This window comes from Nicrophorus vespilloides, unplaced genomic scaffold (genome assembly GCF_001412225.1).
Source record: "Nicrophorus vespilloides isolate i.1.1-1 unplaced genomic scaffold, Nicve_v1.0, whole genome shotgun sequence".
In the NCBI taxonomy this organism is placed as follows: Eukaryota; Metazoa; Arthropoda; class Insecta; order Coleoptera; family Silphidae; genus Nicrophorus; species Nicrophorus vespilloides.
In genome coordinates this window covers 27,867-45,540 of record NW_017100064.1, presented here as the reverse complement: position 1 = coordinate 45,540, position 17,674 = coordinate 27,867, and the positions used below count along the sequence as shown (strand labels likewise).

Here is a 17,674-nt window from a genome sequence, read left to right as displayed (position 1 = left end):
GCGACAGTACGAAGGTGTATGTAGGCTTGTTGGAAAGACAAAATATTCAGCCTATTGTCGAGTCGCCTGCTATGAGCTTAAGAAATTGAAAAAACAGAGAATTGACGTTTTTTCAGTTTTTCATGGATTTCTCGATAACCCCTCAAGAAAATTACATCAACGACCACGCATATGAAAGCTGAATGTCTCATCTTTCCAACGCGCCTACAAATAGCTTCTAGCTATCTTCGAGTCACCTGCTATGAGCTGTAGAACGTTTTTTTCCATTATTTTTTCAGTTTTCACAGTTTTTCGTGAATTTCCCGACAACCCCTAAAGATAATTACATCATCGACCACTCGTATGAAAGCTGAATATCTCACCTTTCCAACAAGCCTACATACACCTTCGTACTGTCTTTCCAACGCTCCTACATATAGCTTCTAAAATAAAACAAATACTCTGCATTATCATTAACTTTATTTAATTATATGTTAAATAAATAACACACAAACATCATAGCTCTATCCCAGATGGGTCAATAATCAAGAGCTATGTAATTGATAATATATACTGTACAAATATGAATACAAACAATCAGATATAATAATCAAATATATTCTTTTTAAAGTTTAACAACTAATTTCATAATTTCCATGTTTTTTTCGCGTTTTTCTCTCTGCTTTCTTCATTAAATAACATCCACAATTTTTCAACGAACAGATCTCGGATATCAAGGGTTACTTGCTTATTTTTCTTCTTCTTCTTATATTTCTCAATTACACCTAATCAATAATACCTAATTAAAAAGATCACGTTTCTTTGGTTAAAAATTATTAACAATTTGTTCAATTTAGAAAATATCCCGCAACGGTCGCTCGAGAACGCATCGTTATACATCTCCAATTATTCTGTTTGTATCGATCGAAACTTATTGCTAATTAATCATAATTGAACAAGATATTGACTACTTATTTGTATATTACTTGTTACTCTTTTTTTCCACTTTATCCCCAGTGTACGCATATTGGAGAGGCGATACTCTTTATTACGAAATAACCAACGAAATTAAAGCCTAATTCAGATAAGGAACGTCTTCTAGTAACACTAAGGATTAATGCGCACTACGCCATTGCAGCTTGGAAACCGCAATGGATTGATCGAACATAGACTGAGCAAACGAGTATTGTTTTTCTTTTAGTTCAAATTTACTTATTTATTGTATACAGGCTATGTCCGGTGTGCGTCGAGGTTCATTTGTTCGAAGTGGTTTTCCAGACTGAGCCTCTCTGGAACACCACTGCACGGTACTAACTATTTTAACATCGATACAACGATTTTTGAGGAAGATCAAATTGCGACACTTTGTGTCGTAATATTGTCGCATCGATCGATAAAGATGTCCCGTGAATTGACCAAATGAGGGTGCGTGCATTATTTGTTGTGCTTATTCTACGGATTACTTAGTATTTCGCTTATATTATGGAAGAAATATGACGGAACGAGGTTGTGGCGAGACGCAATGAGCATAGCGAATAATGGCTGAACCACATCCACCGATATAACAAGTAAAGGCTATAAAATCCCAAAAGTGTCTGGCTGCAACCGCGTCCCGAGATAATCCTCGTCCTTCCGCCCTATAAAACTGGTCTGATTGATGAGGGGCAGTCCTCGCTACGTTTCTTCAATATATATAAATTATATTAAAATATATTATAACAACAATTTACTAGATAGTATTAGGCGTAAATCAGTACGAATATTCCTTTTTTTTTCTTTTCTCTTGGAAGTCTACTCGAGACTTGGCGACGGCACGCAAATTTCAACATAACATATCGCGCGCCCTCGTAAACCTATACCTAAACCTGACCTCGTAATAAGTAGGGAATATAAATCCATGGAATTGAATAATCGCAATATTGCAATTTCCCCAATTCCCAAACCAATAAAACTCATTTGCGCTTTAAATTTGCTCCGATCTCGTATTTGGTTCTGTGCGCACGCAAATTATGGCAACATGGAGCAGAGGAATCCAGGATCGACGGATGCTACTTTTGCGGTCAGGAATGCGTGCATGCAGAATAGCAGACTCTGCAGAATCGAACATTCCAACTCCTGAAATAGAAAAGACTCATTTTTTGTAAGTAATTGCGCAACAGGGGTGATTATCGCACCTTCGTTTCGATGGCGCGAGATTCGGTGTCCTGGAAATGTAACTTCAATTTGGACTTGCCGTCGTCGGAAGAGCCGCGTAGCTGCGAGAACTTGTATTGCCAGACGGGCGTTTTGGAGTCAGCTTCATTCAAGGAGAAACCAGAGTTCCAATCGAGAGTCAATCCGGCCGTTTTCCCGTTGAAACTGACTGTGAAAGTCTTATTCTGGAATATCAAAAATTATGTTTAGACTATTTGTTATATGTTTTGTGTAAATTGACAAACTCCAAGTTTCATGACAGCAGTGCAAACCGAACAGTGCCAGGCGTTTTCGATTCTTAGCAACTCCTGTCGAGTTTCCACAGAGAAGTAACGGGAGTCTTGACCGGATGTTTGCACCAGGAAGCAGTGCTGGCGTTCGTCCACGTTTTCGGATTCCTTGACTACTCTGAACATTGTTTGGTACACTTTGAACATCAGCGTACATTTTGTCCAATCACCTACATTCAACTGCAATCAAATATTTTCTTTTATTTCAAATTGAAAATAATTATTTATTTTGTTGTAATAATGATAACAATATTATTATCTTTATATATTTTCTCGTTATAGCCGAATTATGTACCCTTTGGGTGGTTATCTTCACAATGAACTTTTATTATTTTAAGTTTTAGAAATATAAATTATAAATACTGCATAATGAAATAATCGTTTAATCACAAAAAGTTGATATAATGATATGCATTTTAAACTTTGTTTAATTTGACGAGACGTTATAAATCAAAAGTTACAAATTATTACAAAAATATCCATATCTTCTCTCATAATTATTTTACTGAAAGAGAGAAATCGATGCTTCAAAAGATGAACGCGCATGTTTTATATTTGATACTCTATTAAAAGAATAAAAATGTGGATCAATAGACCATTAAAATAACTTAGTTTAATCAAGAGAAATGTAATAAATATTTATCACAAATGAACCAGTGTTATTTTTACAAAATGATGTTGATTCAAATAATGGTTTCAATATACTACGGTTCGAAAATTTCAAAACAAACTAAATTCTAAAAACATAGCACACAATTATTATTTTTATACATAAACGATCATTTTATATATATACAGATCAAATTATATATATACAGTCCGTTTATATAACTTATAAAAATGAGAAAATACTAAGATTTCTTATTATTTACGTTGTATTTAATATATCACTATAACGGTTTCAACTGTTGATAAGTTTGTAACAAATAGTTTGGTCGAAAATCAGAAACTATTTTATAACTATTATTATAAATAGATTCGATTTGTGTAAAATTACTTACGGGAGGTGTATCGAAGAGCATCAAGTCTGTTCCCTTCAATGCGAAAAATCTTGGCTTATAATTCTGCCATGGGTGGTTATTATTTAGGACGCCCTCGTTGACCCATCCCATGTATTCAATCTTATCCGAAATACTGAAATTCCGATTGTAGAGCTTCATCTGGAAAGCACAAAAACATATGTTGATATCATGTTAAATCTCTATGTTTAGTCAGATGTTAAGATACCTGCAGATGCGTAAGTCCTATTATATTGTCCGTGATAAACTTGAGCCACTGCGACAGAATAGCGGAATCATCGCAATGAATAATTCCCGTGCTAACACCATTCAGTCCTCTAACTTCAAACGAGTTCGGCCTTAGCTTGTCTGTACCGAAGATGTAGCGCGTTACATAAGCCATCATCAGAGGCAGTGTAACAATATCCGACCATCGGATTTGGGGCTCCGCTTCTGATTCGGAGTACAACGAGCTCGGCCTGGACCCAGTGCTGTTGGTAGCCAACCTCAGACTCTCATCAGAAGCGTCCCTCTCACTATTGCTGTCTGTTTGTTGCCCATCCTCTGCAATGTCTGAAGATCTGAATAGCGATTTATAAAATGCTGTATCAATACCCACCTTGCTTTTGCAAGAAGGGAGTAGCAGCTCTATAATGTTTCACAGTAAGCACAACCAAATCTCCTGCATTCCTTAAAATATTCACAGCATCATCATGGGGACATGCTGTTATATATTCACCATTAACTGGAATCATAAAATTACTTGACATGTACTACTACTGCTTTCATATTTTATGTACTATTATTCAGTATATTCTGAACTAACAGCTTTACACTCTTCCAAATTATATATATATAGGTGAGAGCTGTATTAGATATATAGTTAGATGAGAATAGCCTTTTTCACTAGTGGTAAATATTTAATAAAAACCACTTAGAAAAATCTATATTTTAATGAAATGCATGTAATTGAAAAGTAAAATTAGTTACCCTTAATAATTGCATCCCCAACAAATAATTCTCCAGTCTGATCAGCTGCTTGATCCTTGTATATCCTAGAAATTAATATTGGCAACTTGTGTTCCGCCCCACCTTTAATACTTAATCCGAGGCCTCCAACTTTTTGTCTTGTAATTTGGACCATTCGTTCCTGCAATAAGAAATATTGATAACTGAATCTCCAGTTGTGGGTGAATCCATATGCTTGAATGTATGTAAGAAATGAATGTATTTGTATTAACCTTAGTGTTTGATGGCTTTGCATCTGGTGGCAAAAGCTCTTCCTTCTGGAGGCGCAGAACCTCCATGGATAGATTCAACCGAACTGGAACTGGCCTGCTTTTGCCATCACTAACAGTCACCATTCCAGTTCTCACCTTCAATTTCTGGTCAATTTTCTCTTCTATTGGTGTGGTCATCCTTGTAGCATTAATCTTCATATTGGATCTAAATTGTATCACTATTCCTTTTTTTCTTCCTTCTTTTTTTTTTGGATTAATGTAAGAGAATTGATTTTCTACTCATAATTATTCATGATGGGGTGTTAAACTTACCTTGAATATAAAATATTACACTACTGCTTAAACTACACTTGTATATTGCACATTACTTATTTAAAATGGATTAATATTGGAGTTATTCTTTAGGTACATTAGAGTGTTGCATAGCTATAGTTAAGGGCAGCCATTTTTAAAAGGGTCAAAACAAATGACGTTCCGCCACCTTCATGGTAGTTCAAAATCATTGATTTATCACATTTCCACCCTTACGCTTTGAACTACTCGTTAAATATTAAGTAAAACTAGAAAAAAAGAAGATCAAAGGAATGTTATTGATTGACTATATGGTATGTATTACTTGCAATGTAAGTATTGTGAAATATAAAGTATATTGAACACAGTTACAGGTTATATTTTTGGTATAAAGCTTTGTTTACTCTAGAAGCTGTTGGCTTGCCCAGTGCCTCAGATATATAATTGCCTGCTTCTACCAGTTTTTTCAGATCTATTCCATTGTTCATGCCCATGCCATTGAGCATATAAACTACATCTTCAGTGGAGGCATTTCCAGTGGCTCCTTTTGCATATGGACATCCACCAAGGCCAGAGACTGAGGAATCCACAACCCTGATACCAAGCTACAAAATGATTAATTTAATGGGTTATTATTGAGTATAGTATAGGTGTATTACCTCAAGAGCAGTGCAAATGTTAACTAGTGCTTGGCCATAGGTGTCATGACAATGAATGGCAAGTTTATCTGGAGTGGTGATACTTAGCAAGTCTTTGATCATAGCATGTACTGTTTGTTTGGTGCCCACACCAATTGTATCACCCAAAGAAATTTCATAGCAACCCATTTCTAATAAGGCCTCAGATACTTTAGTAACAGAAGATGGATGAACAGGGCCATCATAAGGACATCCAACCACACAAGATACATATCCTCTGATACGTAAATTGTGATTTTTTGCTGCGTCTATGACGCCCTTGATTCTTTGTACTCCTTCTTCAGCAGTACAGTTAACATTTTTCTTGGAGAACCCATCCGATGCTGAAGCGAACACCGCGATCTCTTCAATCCCTTCAACTTTTAACTACTATTTGAATGTAGATAAAACTCCATAGATGGTAATTATGATACATATATACAAGGTAGGACAACGCGTAACTACAAGAATATTACAGCATACATCGAATTACATAATGCGCAAAAGATAACGAAAACAGAATGACTTCTTGTACTACCTTGCATATTTGAATCATGGATTATAATAGTCTTACGGCAGCTTCCAGTCCTTTGACGTTAGGAATTAATACGGGATACGATATACCAGCTTTCCTCTTGATACCAGAAAAGACGGCGGCATTGTCGCCCATCTGCGGTACCCATTTCGGACTGACGAAGCTGCGAAAAATGATCGGTAGATACGTAACAAGTGACGATCTATTTATGTGCGATGTTTACCTTGTGACTTCGATTGTTTTCAATCCAGTATCTGACAACCTGTCGATGAGGCTGATCTTCACGTCGGATGGAACTGTCTTCGGCTCATTTTGTAGACCATCTCTTGGTCCTACTTCGACTATCCTTACGAAGGAGTCCTAAAAGGCTGCTTTTAGTATTCGTCTATCTATTTTCGATGCTTTCCTGTATATATATGTATATTTAGTGAATAAATACTTTGGACAGCGGCCTTGCGTGCGAGAACAATTTCCGCGTGAGCAACGTCTTTGAGTTGTTAATGACGGACATTCTTAAATTAGCGGTTTCCTTATCAGCTCGCTTCGGGATGTATGGAACTACAGAAAAAGAATATGTTACAGATTGTGCTATTTCATAAAGCAAGGAAAGTGATATCCTGAAGGTCATTGCTTCCATCGTGACTAGGAGTTGTAGATAACTTTAGAAAATTATATTACTACGATTCAACCTCCATTCCCCAGGGTGCGCTATATGTCCTACAATCCTATCACATAAGAATTATTTGCGTCGCAGCAAACAACAAAACAACAACAAAGTATGTGCTTTTAGAATCAATTATTGATTCGTTCTGCTAGAAAGTTGCACAAAATGGTATAGCTATTTCATCAACTGTGAAATATTTTGATATAAATATCGTTTTATATTATTTCAAAAACAAATATTCATACGAAAACATTACATTTATACATTAAAAATGATAAAGTTCTAAATAACATTGAATATTGACAATTTTAAATAACCTTGTTTTCATTATCAAACGTTGATAAATCTACATGAATAAGAAATTATTATCTAACTTTTGTATTGTTTGATGTTGTTCATTACCAATTTTGTTATTTTGTACCTAAATAAAATTTTTTTTACAAATAATTACACTTCCAATATTTCTGGTAGATTTGCGTGTATATATTAATAATAAGGAAAATTATAATCATAGTAAAAATATTTAGGACAACGTATTTTTTGTACGCAAACAATTAAATTCTGTAGAAATATGTTTTCAATTTACTATTGAGATGATAGACATTTCATATTTGTACCAGTGAAAAAGGCGAATGAAAAATGAAACTTAAATTAAATAAAGTTTTCCATAATAAGATGAGTACCTATCGCTGAGAAGTCATTAAAATAAGTGATTTCAACTAGTATTATATGACTATAATGATGAGAATGTAAATAGTATAGCATGCAGAAAAGCAATTGTGACAAATTTGAATTATTGTCGTTAAAAGATTCGACTAATTCCACCAAACATTTAATTCTAATGAGCCAAGGTCGTTTCCCTGAGAAACGTCAGGTTGCAGTGATTGAACACACAAAAAAATGTGTTTTTCTCGTATGGACATGAAAAGATTCAAACAGTAAACGCAAATTAGTTTGAGGGTAATGAAGAGACGGTCATTGTTTATTTTTTCTTATAATATTTTATTTTATTAACTAATATTATTATAATAAGGATTCTTAACTATAAATAATTGTTGTACCTTGGGGGTGGGGGGAGGTGGAACAACAACAAAAATAATAATAATAATCATTATCATTGAGGATGGCTATAAAGTTGTTAATGTTAAACTGTTTTGTAACAAATGGTAACATTTCTGCAAGATGGGCCATCCAGAGCATTGCTTATATACAGGAGCGCGGCCACGCACACACTCATCCATAAATTTTCCCTGAATTCATATACTTTTTTTGTTTGTTATATATATAGGCCTTCGAATTGTTACAAAAATAAAAGGCACTAACCAATTGGACGGACATGCCTCGAGTGTTTTGCTTGAGCGAATTGACTAGAGTGTGACTTACTTTTCTTTTCTGTTTCTTTCTCTAACACCTCCTTATCACAAAGCACGCGGCGTTCTGCTTTTGTAATACATATAGCTATATATACATATATTCGTGTAAGTATATATATGTACAGATATGTTTCTTTTTATTATTTTTTTTTTCGAGAAGGCACTGTAGGAGTATTTCATAAATAAAGATCATCCTTACGGTCGCAGCTGTCCCAAAAAGTTCAGAAAGGTCTCCACTATTTTGGGGTAAGGAACCTTTCGTAAACTATATAAGTTACATATTCTATTATTAATAAATAGGGCTATAACAATACAATAGCACGAGGGACTGTGTGCTCTTGCGATTAATTAAATAAAAAATAATTATTAAATTTAAAGAGATAGAAAAAAAAGATAGATAGAGAGAGAAAAAGAAAACCTATGTATAAGACAAAGAGAATTAAAGATGCCAGTCTTGTCGTTCCTTTGATTTTCGACTTGTGCGCAAAAGAGATTTTTAAACGTAAGTTTTACATTGCCTAAGAACAAATTTCGCTAAATAAGTTAGTGATTACAATAACTAATAATAATAGTAATAATAATTCTAGAACTTCTTTTTTTTTCCTTATTTTCATTTCCTTTAAAGTAATATTAGACTAGACTTAATTTTAACAATATTTTTTTAAATATATATATATATAAGTTTATTTAATTCTCAAGTTGTTGTTTACCTGTTTTCCTATTAAGAAGGTTTAAATATATATATAAGTACATATTGATATATACATATATATATATTTATATATATATATATTTTGAAATAAATAAATAATTTATACTTAGGAATTGAACGTACGGTTTCCGCAACATAACAAAAACCATTTTGCGGAAACTATGCAGAGCCATCTGTTTGCTTATTTTATAAATAATTTAAAGAAATAATAGTCGCGTTGTGCATTTACGTATGAATATAACTTGGAAAGTATACTATTAGTTTTTGATTATATTAATAAATTAAATGAATTTAAAATTTTGTCGAAAAAAATAATATGAAGAAATGTAACAAAGTCAACGCGGCTTGAGCAAAGAATATTTGTTATGCACTCATCCCTTGATAAAATTGTCTTTTTTCTTCCAGTAATATCTTTGTAATTTTCTACACTTTAACTTCTTTGCACGTAAGGGATGGTTCTTATTCTTAAATATATATATATATACACATACATATGTATTTTTTTCTATACATACATGTGTGTATTTTTAATATATATATATACAAATATATATATAAGTTTGTCAAAAGTATTCGTCAATTATTCGATGAATAAATAAAATTTTAAAAAAGAGGTTTAAGGCAACCTTGCTTCTTGCATTGTGGGAGCTTGAGCTGCAGCAGCCTGGTAAGGAAGTCCTGGGAAGGCTCCTGCAGTCGCTGCTGGTAAACTTGGTGTCTGCGGCAAAGTCGCGTAAGTATAGGGCATATAGCTGGTTGTACCTAGAACGAGCGATTTGCATAAGGGTTCGCCCTTCCTCAAGGGTTGTGTATGCCTAGTTCTTACCTGCTGCTCCGGTGGCGTACGGGGAGTAAGCTTCGAACCCGTTTGGGTATTGTCCCGTGTAGGGTGCAGCTGCAGCTGCCGCCATCACGGCTGCATTTTGGTACTCATAAAACTGTGAGGTGGCGGCGATGGCAGCCGCGTGGGATAGCTGGGTCGCTGGTAGCGGCATCAAGCTGCCGGGGGCGGTTGCCGCCAAGTACGGCGACTGGTACATGTATCCAGGCATTCTGTAACCACACAAAATAAGATCAGAGGAGTTCTAGCAGCTGCTTACGCACGGTGCATAGATAACCGGAAACTAAATGCAGAAATAGAGTCTTCAACAAAAAAGAGAAAACCAAAATCCACACTGCACGCCAACACCAGAGAAATACACGAAAAAGAAAAAGAAAGAAAGAAACACCAACAAAATATGTATATGTAGTTAAATAAGTAAACGCAATTCTATACACGGACGTACCTCGCTTTACGGCATTATAATGTGATGTTTTCACTCATTCATTAAAAGCTCCCAGTATCAGAAAGGTACGTCCGCACTGTATAATGTTGTTTTTTTTTAAATTTAATGGCACATAATTCGCATTAATTCACCCTAAGATTATCTTCGAATTCATTGAATCCGAGTGTAATAACAAATTGCTAGTAAAAAATGAATCGTCGTCACGTAATGTGATTCAATCGATTATGCCGAAACGAAGCATATTTTCAAATGCATTTAACCTTGTAGGTAAACTATTTCAACGAACAAAAACAGCATTTGTTTGTTCAGAACGTTCGCTAGATTTCATTCACCGAACACATTTATAATTGTTGTAGGCCAACCGCATCGATTTTCCCCGCAATGTATTCGACTAACAACAACAAATAAAAAAAGAAAGAAAGAAAATCAATCCGAAATTACACACGATTGCGTTTTAATCGTTGCGTATCAATTGATTTCTTTCAATAAATATACTTTCCAGCAGCAACACGTCGTTTTTTTAATGTTAAAGTTCTCTCAGTTCTTAAAAGTATAATTTACATCCATGATATATGATTTTTGATACTTTGCTATGAACATTAAATATTTTCTTTTTTTTAATTAACTGTCGAAAATAAATAGAATATTTATTATCAGTTTTATGGATGTGATTACGCAATCAATTTGAAATTTGTCTGTGCGCTCGTCGAACATAAATATTATTTACTCTGTTTTAAATTTAATGGGTTACCATTTTTTTACTTGTCACCTATTATTATTTTATAAATTTCAAATGAATATTTTCGAACAAAAATCAATTTTATTAATTATTTTTTCACTTGAAATTAACTAAAATAAAGTAAAATTTTATTCCTCGGTTCAGCAAATGTTTATTTGTATTGTACTAATGTATTACATTATTACAAGTGCGTTCAATGTCAATCAAATCGATAAATACGACTACATATTCTTCAATTCCTTAACTTTTTATGTGACATTTTAATGTTTTGTTAATTCGTGCTTTTTTTATTGAATTTTATACTAGTAACATTGATATATTTGAATTATTAACAAATATTATTAATTTAGACAGAAAGACCTATGGTCAATAGGTCTTTGTATCAATTGACTTTTTTGAAATTAAAACTAGATTGTACTATTTTTTTTCAATTATTTGGTAAATTTGTACTAGTTTTAATTACATTTTATATAAACTGTTTGTTATTTGTTATATAATTATGAATTCATATATCTATATTTATAATTCCGATTGGCAATAAAATAATCGATGTAAATAGTTGTTGGATGAATGGTTATGAAAAAGGTTACAAAATGCTTTCTCTATAATATTGATAACATTATGAATACTATAATAAAATGGTCGATGGTATTTTTGCAGTCGATTTAATTAATGTCTGGTAATTTTAAGTGTATTATTTTATTTCCTAATGATCATCATCTTCTTGTCTATAAATTAGTAAACCAAGGATGTAATTATGTAATTATATTTATGATATTTGGGGGACTGATTTAATTGTATCATTATTATTACTACGGAAGATTGACCAATGTTTTGGATCGATTTGGTTGAAGCGTGTCGGTGAATAAAGAAGTGAATGAATCTGAAAACGGTTTGGTGCGGTTTCATGAACGCCACCGCTGTTGTTGCTGTTATTATTATGATTATGAAAAGGTAGCCTCGTTTCGTATATAAATTATGTAGATACCGGGCAACGCTGTTATTCCACATACTATTTAATAGCTGCGCAGCAATTGTCTATTCACATACATAAATTTATGATAAAATGTATATATATTTATATATATATAAAATGAGCCATACAAATTATTCAGCGTTCCGTGAAAAATGATAGTAATAATAATAATAATCATGATTTTCGTGTATTTTTTGTTTGTAGATAATTGTTTTCGGAAATGGAAGAAGTTGGAATACAACAATGCTTCCATCGCTTCATTTGGCTGGCATTAGCCTGAATTATTGATGAAGCTGTGAATGCACGTGTGTGTGCCCCGTGGATTACCGCCATTTTCTGTGTTTTATTGTTCGATATTCGAGCGTCGGCATCATTTTATTTAAGGGCGCAATTTTTATCGCCGCCCCGTCGCATCGCATCAATAATCCTTTTTAATAGCGCACGTTGCGGCGCCGGATTGATTTTCGTCCTTCGTGTGCATTTGCATTACAAGGATGCAGAATGTATAAGTTGCAGATGGTTGCGACACGTCGCAGAGTGGCTGTATCCTTGACGGCGGCGAGGATAAGAATTCGTTGGCAGCGTGTCAAAAAAGGGGTGGTTGTGGCTTGCGGATGGGATAGGCTCGCCGGGAGCTTCCGGAGCCGGAGAACCGGCGCACAAATAAAGCCCGGATTTGTGCGAGTCTCCGCAGATTATCCAATAGAAACGTTTTATCCGGGCGCAGAGAGCCCGCCTTCCTTAGGAAATCCGCCACTCGCTTCCGGGTTATCCAAAATCGCGTGATCCCCGCGAAGGCGTCGCCCGAACGACATCCCAAAGAGATGTCCAACAGCTGGCCGAGAGCGAGATAAAAGGGATTCTATTTTCGAATTCGGCCCGAGACGCTATAATTAAATATATATTTGTCCGCCGCCACCGCCGCTGCCGACGTTTATTTTCGGTAAACTCGGTTTCTCTCCTCGAGGAAAAAGAATTCGTTCATTTAGTATCGTCATACGAATTCAAGTTAAGTTGATTGCGCGCCCAGGGAATTGGAACGCACATAAATTACCGGAAGGACTGCCAGCCCTGTCCACCGGTAAATCGATTCCCACTTCCTTTCATTTCCATTCCCGATGGACGGACGGAGACAAGAAGTGCAATTAAAAGAGGCGCATATGAAACAACATTAACAACAACAACAAAAAAAAGACAAGAAAGTTGAAACACAAAAAAAACACACTACTTCGCTAAGTTTGATCTCTAAACAACTACGGAAAGAAATCATGGAGATCCCTGAACATTTCGTAAACAAATCCATACACACACCCCAGTCGCTACTACCACCGACTGCAGCGTAACACTAAGAATTCAAACCTAAGAATCGCTCTTTTCGGCCTTTTTTTGTTAATTGAACAAGCACATCGATACATTTCGTTGTTAGTGTCGCGTTAGTGTTACATTGCAGTGGTGAGTAATGGAAAAGAAAAAATGTAAACGAACATCAAAAGTAGTCAGCTCAAAAAAAAACGAAAACCTCACAGCAAACGTTAGGCGTACGGGGGTGCACTGCGCCCCGCACGTCCGTGCAAAATCAAATTGTTCTTGTTGTTGTTGCATATAAATATATATATATATAGTTTTTAATGTTTTTGTTTTTTTTTTCAATAATAATGTGGAAACTCAATAAATTACCAAAAAAAAGTAAATAAAATAAATTAAGAAAATAAAAAAATGTTGTAAATAAAAATAAAAGTAAAACACACGCACACTCACAAACATTCATCGTAAAAGTAAACTAACTCTTTACTCGATTTTTGTAAATGATTGAGGCGTTTACGAACGTTGGTTCGGGACACGTCTCAGCCAATTGTTAATCTGCAAAACCATATGGAATAACCAATAAATAAGTCTGCCTTTCGGAAGTTTCATTATTATATTTTTTTTTTGAGTGTATGAGAGTAAATAAAAGAATAGAGAAAACAATAAGATGGAACGGGTCATGAGAGATGGTGGATCGCGTGCGCCGTTTGCAACATTGGTACTTACCCATATTGGCTGGGCATCAGAGTAGGGTAGCTGGTCCGGACACCAGGAAACTGAAATCCTGTAAGCAATAGGAAGACGGGTCATGGTTAGTCTATTTAGTGGTTCCTTGTTTCCAGCGGGTATTTACCGGTTTGAACGTTGCCTCTAGGTTTCGCGCCTAGGATGGCCAGGTTCACGTTGGCCTTGCGGCCGTCGATGATAGGATTTGGATCTCTGCATGCTCGCTCCGCTGACGCTCGGTCGCCCATAATAACCTAAATTCTCACCGGTTTAGCAAAATTCGCATTAGAAGTTGATGGTACACTTACAAAACCATATCCTCTACTTTTTCCATTCGCCCTGTCGGTGATTACCACAGCTTCCTCGATATCGCCGTAGACAGCAAAGTGTTCGCGTAGAGAGCGGTCTGTGGTGTGGTAAGGTAAGCCTCCTACAAAGAGCTTGGTCCAGGTGGTGTCCCTGTTCTGGACGGCCGTACCATTAAGTGCGCTGGGCAGCAGGCTGAGGCCTAGGCTCTCGCCCTCCGACGTCGGCACTGCGTTCTGCATAAGCATGGCTGCGGCGGCGGCGGTGGCAGCGGCGGTCGGCGACTCCTGGGCCGTGGATATCGTGGCTGTGGCGGCTGTGGTGATGGTGGTCGTGATGATGCTAGGCTCGACCACACGCTCTGTTGTTGCACGAGCAACGCCTTGGGCCTCCGTGGCTCTCGATGCGCGACTCCCAAATGGATCTGGACGATTTCCTAGGGGGTTTACAATATTGTTTATATACTCTTTGGTAAAGTTGGTCCGGCGATCTCGCATATGTCTCTATTTGATATCACGCACAGCTCTCGAATCTCCGCACCAGCACCAGCCTTATTCTCTCGATTTAAGTAAATACCCCGAGTAGGCTTGAATCCATAATACACTTAGATAAGTAGCACGTGTGTGGGAAATGTGGACTGGATAGTACAGACAGAATCTACGTAGATTCGGAGTGCGCCAACCACTGAAACTAAATTTAGAATTTAGCTTTGCGCGACTGCAGCTGTTCCAACTCCCGCCCGATGAGACTAAATGGCCCAGTCACACTTCAAGACACATATAACTTATATACGAAATAGACTACTACTGTTGCTTCTGCTGCTGCTGCTTCCAACTGAATGCTACTACCACAACGGACGGCAGCTCATACACGACTCCAACCAACTTAAACAGACATCACACACACGGCCGCTTCTCTGTCACAGCCACTACCTGCTCGTCATATATCCTCCGCCAGCTGAAAAGTAGTGGGGAAACAAACCATTTGCTAGCTGCCTATTGCTAGCTACCCTCGACCCCAACCTCCACCCCTCGGAACAATAAAGAGAGACGGAGAGTGTAAAAAAAACTATCACAATACAATCCACCCATCCTATCCTTCCATGCATGCGTTATACTCACCAACGATTGCAATACCAAATTTTTCACTTAGATTCAGAAGCACGCAGCCTACCCGTTCTGCGTTATGCAACGTGCCTAGATCGCCGATCCGACCATAAACAGATGTCCATTTATGTTTCAGAACTCCCTCATTATTCCATAAGACAAATAAATCTGTACCGCCAGCAACAATATACAATAGAGCAACAACCTGCGCCAGATTTAAAGCTTTCTTTCAGTATATTTTAACATTATATTGCATCACCGTGTTTTGACATTATAATAATATTATATTTTATCACTAACTAAGATACTAATAATAAAGAATTACCGAAGACTTGCATAAAACTACGATTATTTCAATGTATATAGGGTGTCTCAATAAAATCGCGGATTTAAATTTGGCGGTTCTAAAAATCATATGACAGCACATGTTAGTATTGCCAATAGTAAATATGAAATGTTTCACAAAATAACTTAACATAAATGTTATAAACATTGATATATCCATAAAGTTTATATATGAGAATCCAATTAGATTCGAATTATTTCAAGAGTATTTTAAATCTTAACCTAACTTAACCTAATTTTTATGTTATATATATACAATAAGTATTTTAGGCTAATTTATTTGTTACGTCGTAACACGAAAACTTCAACTTACGAATTAACAAAATAATTGGTTTATAACAATACGCGTGGTGTACAGCATTTACAATTATTCAATATTCGTAACGATTAACTCATTTAATAAATTAAGTTATTACTCTAAACTAGAGACAAATATAAATTGATTGTTGTTGTTTTCATTACCTACAAGTAATTGACACAACATTAACTGATCATATAACGAATTCAGTGAGAAACTTTCCAAATTGCATTGCGATAAAATAAATTATAATTGTTATATATTATAACAACGGGCGTTAAGTGACTTTAATTGATTCATATTAAATTCATAAGTTCGGCCATTTCGAACTTAATTAAATGCATGAAGTGCAAGTGAGTACGCAACATATATTGCATTAAGTACACTCAACTATCTCCACTAATCAATTGTATTTCGACAACAAAATGATTTGTTCTTATTATTAATTTGTTGACAAACACAATTATTTTACAAATACTCAATTTATATTTGTAATTAGCTTTAAAATTTATTCTTAAGGATCAATCTAAAAATGAAAAGATTGAGATAATTCAATGATTTCCTGTTATGAACGGGTGTTTTACAAACAGAAATTCGCCTTTTAATTATCGCTTTTACGAGTATATGCACGATTTCCGAGGGTCTAGTTTTATTACAACCATGTTTCCTAAACAATGTCAGCATCAAAACGTATTATGTTTACACAATAAATTATTAAATTATCGCCTGGCGGAAAGACCACAGCTATGTCTTAATTTAGGACCAATAAAAATTGTAAAATAGTTTATAATCAATTCATTTTTGTTTATATTTTCAATTTTCATACTTTAAATAAAACTAACATGTACACACCTTTGAAACAAACATAAATTACGTAGACAAACACACACATTTATAAAATATGAACGTTTTGCCAAGTTAATTATATTAAAACATTCATATTCTAATAAAATTTAACCACAATTCACATAAGAACAAATATTTAAAAATAAAGATTAAATAATACAGTTATTGATATAATGAAGTAATTAATCCTTTGTTAATTAAAATAAATAAATATTGATAAGTTTTTCAATGAAGCAAATCCATAGATAAAAAAACACTAACGCCACGAAATGCTGAAACGATCAATGTTTAATTGGTAATAAGATAATTTTGATTAGTTTTTTTTTTGATATTTTAATTAATTTTATTAATGTTTAATAATGAATATTTGACCAAATATTTCTAAATACATAAATATTAATTTGTTATTTATTTAAAAAAAATTAAAACAAATATTGAATAATAATGAAGAAATATATGAAAATACTAGTTCTTAGCTCGAAACTTTATTTAATCGCTGAACATGTGACGGTGAAAATAGTTTTATTTCATCTGTATATTCTTGTTCTTTCTTTGCTCTATCTGTCTTTGTTTCTCTCTCCTTTTTGAAAGAGTCGAGGTTGTGCCATATGCGAGTAGGGTAACAGAGCGCGCGTGCTTTGGCCCTTTAAGCACATCTGCGTGTATATATATATATACATACATACATACATTTCGTCCACCCTGTATGTACCGTTTGTTCCACTTTGGCGAGTGCAAAGCAACAAACACCTGGCCCCTAGCACCCTCACCCCAACACACACACACAT

At 35.0% G+C, this 17,674-nt stretch overlaps 3 protein-coding genes across 4 annotated transcripts; all 3 read right to left on the bottom strand.

Moving 5' to 3' along the window:
- Positions 1–512: 512 nt before the first annotated feature.
- On the bottom strand, positions 513–5,205 carry LOC108566809 (gamma-2-syntrophin). 2 transcript variants are annotated; one of them, XM_017926873.1, is made up of 9 exons: positions 5,014–5,205; positions 4,702–4,940; positions 4,451–4,610; positions 4,080–4,205; positions 3,690–4,024; positions 3,464–3,622; positions 2,418–2,642; positions 2,154–2,357; positions 513–2,094 (listed from the first exon to the last, which is right to left on the bottom strand). In XM_017926873.1, the coding sequence occupies exons 2-9, from the start codon at positions 4,897–4,899 to the stop codon at positions 1,987–1,989; spliced, it is 1,515 nt and encodes a 504-aa protein (XP_017782362.1). In that variant the 5' UTR covers positions 4,900–4,940; positions 5,014–5,205; the 3' UTR covers positions 513–1,986. The 2 variants fall into 2 exon arrangements, with proteins under 2 accessions (XP_017782362.1, XP_017782361.1); XM_017926872.1 differs by having other exon boundaries at positions 514–2,094; positions 3,690–4,033.
- An 83-nt stretch (positions 5,206–5,288) lies between these two features.
- On the bottom strand, positions 5,289–6,792 carry LOC108566810 (hydroxymethylglutaryl-CoA lyase, mitochondrial). Its single transcript, XM_017926874.1, has 5 exons — positions 6,644–6,792; positions 6,428–6,564; positions 6,244–6,367; positions 5,652–6,056; positions 5,289–5,597 (listed from the first exon to the last, which is right to left on the bottom strand). Exons 1-5 carry the CDS (start codon positions 6,713–6,715, stop codon positions 5,361–5,363), a joined length of 975 nt encoding a protein of 324 aa, XP_017782363.1. The 5' UTR covers positions 6,716–6,792; the 3' UTR covers positions 5,289–5,360.
- Positions 6,793–9,054: 2,262 nt separating this feature from the next.
- On the bottom strand, positions 9,055–15,214 carry LOC108566808 (RNA-binding protein 24-B-like). Its single transcript, XM_017926870.1, has 5 exons — positions 14,294–15,214; positions 14,113–14,239; positions 13,986–14,043; positions 9,780–10,006; positions 9,055–9,715 (listed from the first exon to the last, which is right to left on the bottom strand). Exons 1-5 carry the CDS (start codon positions 14,786–14,788, stop codon positions 9,570–9,572), a joined length of 1,053 nt encoding a protein of 350 aa, XP_017782359.1. The 5' UTR covers positions 14,789–15,214; the 3' UTR covers positions 9,055–9,569.
- Positions 15,215–17,674: the final 2,460 nt, after the last annotated feature.

Coding starts and splice junctions, on each gene's coding strand:
- LOC108566808 (XM_017926870.1), bottom strand. CDS start 14,788: ATGCGAGATCGCCGGACCAACTTTACCAAAGAGTATATAAACAATATT. Junction 10,007..13,985: donor CTGATGCCCAGCCAATATGG/GTAAGTACCAAT, acceptor GTGTGGTTACAG/AATGCCTGGATACATGTACC. Junction 9,716..9,779: donor GTACGCCACCGGAGCAGCAG/GTAAGAACTAGG, acceptor CGCTCGTTCTAG/GTACAACCAGCTATATGCCC.
- LOC108566809 (XM_017926872.1), bottom strand. CDS start 4,899: ATGAAGATTAATGCTACAAGGATGACCACACCAATAGAAGAGAAAATT. Junction 3,623..3,689: donor TAGGACTTACGCATCTGCAG/GTATCTTAACAT, acceptor TGTGCTTTCCAG/ATGAAGCTCTACAATCGGAA. Junction 2,358..2,417: donor CTGCTGTCATGAAACTTGGA/GTTTGTCAATTT, acceptor TTGATATTCCAG/AATAAGACTTTCACAGTCAG.
- LOC108566810 (XM_017926874.1), bottom strand. CDS start 6,715: ATGTCCGTCATTAACAACTCAAAGACGTTGCTCACGCGGAAATTGTTC. Junction 6,057..6,243: donor TCAAAGGACTGGAAGCTGCC/GTAAGACTATTA, acceptor TTCAAATAGTAG/TTAAAAGTTGAAGGGATTGA. Junction 5,598..5,651: donor ACATTTGCACTGCTCTTGAG/GTAATACACCTA, acceptor ATCATTTTGTAG/CTTGGTATCAGGGTTGTGGA.